Source organism: Octopus bimaculoides, chromosome 16, assembly GCF_001194135.2.
Source record: "Octopus bimaculoides isolate UCB-OBI-ISO-001 chromosome 16, ASM119413v2, whole genome shotgun sequence".
NCBI classification, from domain to species: Eukaryota; Metazoa; Mollusca; class Cephalopoda; order Octopoda; family Octopodidae; genus Octopus; species Octopus bimaculoides.
The window spans coordinates 4,620,336-4,624,794 of record NC_068996.1 but is presented as its reverse complement, the minus strand read 5'-3'; the positions used below and the strand labels follow the sequence as shown (position 1 = coordinate 4,624,794).

General features: G+C 41.4%; 1 protein-coding gene across 1 annotated transcript in view; it reads right to left on the bottom strand.

Annotated features, from left to right (window-relative positions):
• LOC128249583 (probable serine/threonine-protein kinase clkA) overlaps nt 1-4,459 on the bottom strand; it is a gene marked incomplete at both ends in the record, with an annotated part of 265,810 nt that overhangs the window by 227,844 nt on the left and 33,507 nt on the right. Inside the window, 1 exon segment of the mRNA XM_052973504.1 lies at nt 2,269-2,332. Coding sequence (XP_052829464.1) covers nt 2,269-2,332 — 64 coding nt within the window.

Here is a 4,459-nt window from a genome sequence, read left to right as displayed (position 1 = left end):
TGTGTGTGTGTATGTTTTGTCTTTTAGTTGTTTCAGTCAATGGACTTCGGAGATGTTGGGGTATCACCTTGAATGTTTTTCTTGATAAGGTCGATCCTAAAACAAAATTTCAAGCCTGATACTTACCTTATCGTTGTATTTTTGCCGAAGCGCTAAGTAACGGTGTTGTGAAGAATCGAACACCAGTTGTCAAGTTGGTCATATGGGGGGGGGGGACACAATGACAACGGTCTACACACACACACACACACACACACATACACACACACACACACACAGACATACAGACACACACACACACGCACACACACAGAGATACGCACTCACACACATACAGACAGACACACAAGTCTTATAAATATATACGAGGGGATTCTATCAGTTTCCTTCTACCAAATCCATTCACAGGGTTTTGGTCCAAAGTATCACCCTGTGGGAATGATGTAGTTGGAAAGCAAACTTCTTGTCATAGGCAACGCCTGCTCCACACTATTCACATGATCCAGAGACAAACTGAGACAAGATATTTTATGCTAGTATTGGTCACAGCCTTTGGAGTGAGGGGATGCCATGATCTCAAACGAATCAAATGATCCCAAAATTGCGTAGTGCCTATGCCGTTCATTTCCAGCATATCCGGTTTCATATCAGAGGAACCTTCTCCTACACACATACATACATACATACATACATACATGCATACATACATACATACACACATACCCTCACACAGGTCAGCTGCCCTGCAAATATAAATATCTCTTTGAAAGAAAAAGAAGATATCTATGGACAACTGCTTCGAAACTTAGGTTTTGTTAGTAAATGCTTAAAGGAGAATCTGGATAAACAGGGATATTAAAAAAGAGAAACTGACCGGTTAATTCGTACATTACAAGTGGAACACTAAAAATAGGCAAGACTTTTCCCAAGTTCCAAATGTGAATTTGTTCTTTGTTAACTACGTTCCAAAGATGGAGCCTTGTATATATTACATCTATGTTACATCTTTCGTTACTGTTCTCCACGCCTTTTCTATCGTTTCAATTTCCTCCAGTTCTATTTTATTTTTTTCTGCCGCAGTTACTTTATCGTTTTCCTTACCATTTTATCCTTTATTTTCCGTGGAGGCGACAGTTTTACTTCTCTATCCACTTTCGTTGCCATTTTCTGATAATCTATCATTTTCGTTAGGTCTACTTCACAAGTTTTAACTTCTGTTATTTTCGCAAAGCTCTTTTTCTCCTCCTTGCCAGCTCATATTCCGAGGTTGACGAGTCTGACCCACTCAGGTCAGAATAAAACATATTTTTAGCCATTTGGCCTAGCTAATTCTCCTTAACGCAGAGAAAAAACACCACCGTCAAAAACCGCTGCAAAGCAGCATAAAAATTTCAAAGAAACAACAAATCACCAATAGCGCGCACCGATTAGATTTTGGGTTCGATCCGGTACAGGACAAGGATTCTGGATTAATTTTCCTGTCTTTTTTTTTTCTTTACTTAATTTTTGAGAACGGTCGGGTTCATTTTTAATATTCTCGTTTGTGAGTGCAGTCGAGTTTATTTTAAATATTCTCATTTTAAAAATCATCTCTGGCTAATCGTTGAGAGGACGTTGATGTTATCTTCGCGGAGGTTTGCGCTCTCTGAGTGCTCTTGTCATCATTAAAGCGGCGCGCTGCCAGTATCGTTAGCACACCGGGCGAAATACTGCTATTTCGCCCGTCCTTACCTTCTGAGTTCAAATTCCACCGATGTTGACTTTGCCTTTCATCCTTTCGGGGTCGATAAATAAAGTACCAGTTAATCACTAGGGTCAATGTAATCAACACACTCCCACCCCCGATATTTCTGACCATGTGCTACAAATTGAAATCATTTTATATTGATATTGTTGTTATTATTATTATTATTATTATTATTCAGTAGTTTTATTTTTATAACGTGCTTTCACTTCACTACCGAGCGCAGCTCTGTGCGCCTTGGGTATGTGCTGCTCTTATGTTTACTGTATTGAAAGTGTTTTGCGTAGAATGTGTGCAGTACCCAGTAGTGCAATTTTCTGTATGTTATATATATTTGTAAGTCCTGGTGTTTTTGTTATGTATTTGTCTGAATATTTTTTTATTATACCTAAGGCACCTACTATGATAGGAATTGTTTCTGTTTTGAGATTCCACATTCGAGTTACCTCTATTTCCAGGTCTTTGTATTTTGAAAGTTTTTCCATTTCTTTTAGAGAAACGTTGTCATCTGCTGGTATTGAAACATCGATTAGAAATTATTATTATTATTATTATTATTATTATTATTATTATTATTATTATTATTATTATTATTATTATTATTATTATTCCTTCGTAACACAGTGTAGGTAAAAATGCACCGGAGTCTTCAGTCATCTATCAAGCCACAACAAAGACCTCAGAGAGATAATACTTTCCTTAAGATGTGCGCTGTGCCCAATAAGGTTGCTTTTTGCAAGACATCAATCTTGCATGGCATTTCCAGTTGCCTTAAGAAGTCTTGAGATTTGAATGGGATTGAGCCCAGCGCTCCGATCACCACTGGTATCACTTTTACATTATCCTTTTGCATTCCATAGTCTTGCCATTTCCACTTTCAATTCAGAGAACTTGATGATTGTTTCAACCTCTTTACTCACAACATTCTTGTCATTTGGTATGGCTACATCAATGATCTGACAGGATTTGTCTCTCTCATTCAATATGCCAATATCCGGCCGACGGTGTTCGATTACACGATCCGTCTGAACATCATAGTCCCAGAGTATCGTTACTTTTCCATCTTCCTGCATAACTTTACTTGGTACATGCTCATACCAGTTCTCTGTTACTTCACATTGGTATTTACGGCATAAAAGCCAATGGAGATGCACACACATACTTTATCGTGACGGCGTTTGTATTCTTTTAGTGCAAGGCTCTCACATCCACTTACCAAGTGGGTCACATTTTCCACACTCTTTCCACAGAGTCTGCATTTCTAGGTGTCAGAAGTTTTATAGATGTTTTTATTATTATTATTATTACCTGTTGAAGTGTTCAAGTCGCACGAACCCATAGCCTTCAACACCTTCCATGACATCTTCTTGACCATCTGGGACCAGAAATACATTCCAACAAATCTGCGAGACGCCACTATAATCGCTCTATACAAGAACAAAGGACCTAGGACAGACTGCGCCAACTACTGAGGGATCTCCCTACTCTCCATTAGCAGGCAAGATCCCCACCCGCGTCCTCCTCAACAGACTTACTGCCAACATCTTCGAGAGCAACCTGCAGGAAGTCCAGTGTGGTTTCCGCTCTGGCCGCAGCACCATAGACATGGTGTTTGCCTTGCGACAAGTGCAGGAGAAGTGTATTGAGCAGCAGATGGATCGGTACGCCGTTTTCGTTGAACTGAGCACGGTGTTTGACACACTCAACCGGGAATCCTTATGGATCATCCTCAGAAAGCTGGGTTGCCCACAAAAATTCACAACCCTGGTCAGGTTCTTCCACAACAACATGAAGGGACAGATCCTTTCTAATAAGAACCACACGACCTCCTTCAACATCTCTAATAGAGTCAAACAGAGCTGTGTCCTCGCTAGTGCTCTTTCACTTGTTCTTTACGCAGGTCCTCCTGCACGCTGTGAAGAACCTTGACCCGGGCGTGTACATCAAGTACTGAAACAATGGCTCCGTATTCGACCTCCATCGCCTGTCTGCCAAAAAGAAAACCAGAGAAAATCTCATCCTCGAAGCCTTCTTCACTGACGACTGTGCCCTCATGGCCCACAAGGAAAACCACCTCCAGATCATCGTTAATCGGGGACATCCAGACTCTTCGGCCTGACTATCAATCAGCCTTCAGAAGGCGGAGGTTCTGCTCCAGGTAGCCCCGAATACTACAAAACCTAAGTTCAGCCCCATTGATGGGGTTGAGCTGAACTGTGTCAAAACCTTGAGGTACCTAGGCAGCACTAACTCTGCAGATGGTTCACTGGTTAAAGAGATAAAGCCAGCCGAGCACTCGGTAGACTCGGAGTTAAAATACTACAACAGAACGGCGTATGGCTGTCCACGAAGCTCAAGATATACAAAGCTGCCATTCTCTCTATGCTGCTGTGTGGTTGTGAAACGTGGACTCTATACCACTGGCACATCAAGCAGTTGGAACTGTTCCATACAAGGTCACTGCGCACAATCATGGGCATCCGCTAGCAGGACTTAGTCTCCAATCAAGTTGTCCTAGACAGAGCAGAGTCCACGAGCATCGAGGCACTTCTGCTCAAAGCTCAGTTATGTTGGACCGGCCACGTCATCAGAATGAACCCCCGCCACATCCCCAGACAGATGATGTACGGTGAGCTGAAGGAAGGCACAATCAACAATGAAGACCCAAGTTAAGGAACTAGCAAAGTCTATGATATATATATATATATATATATA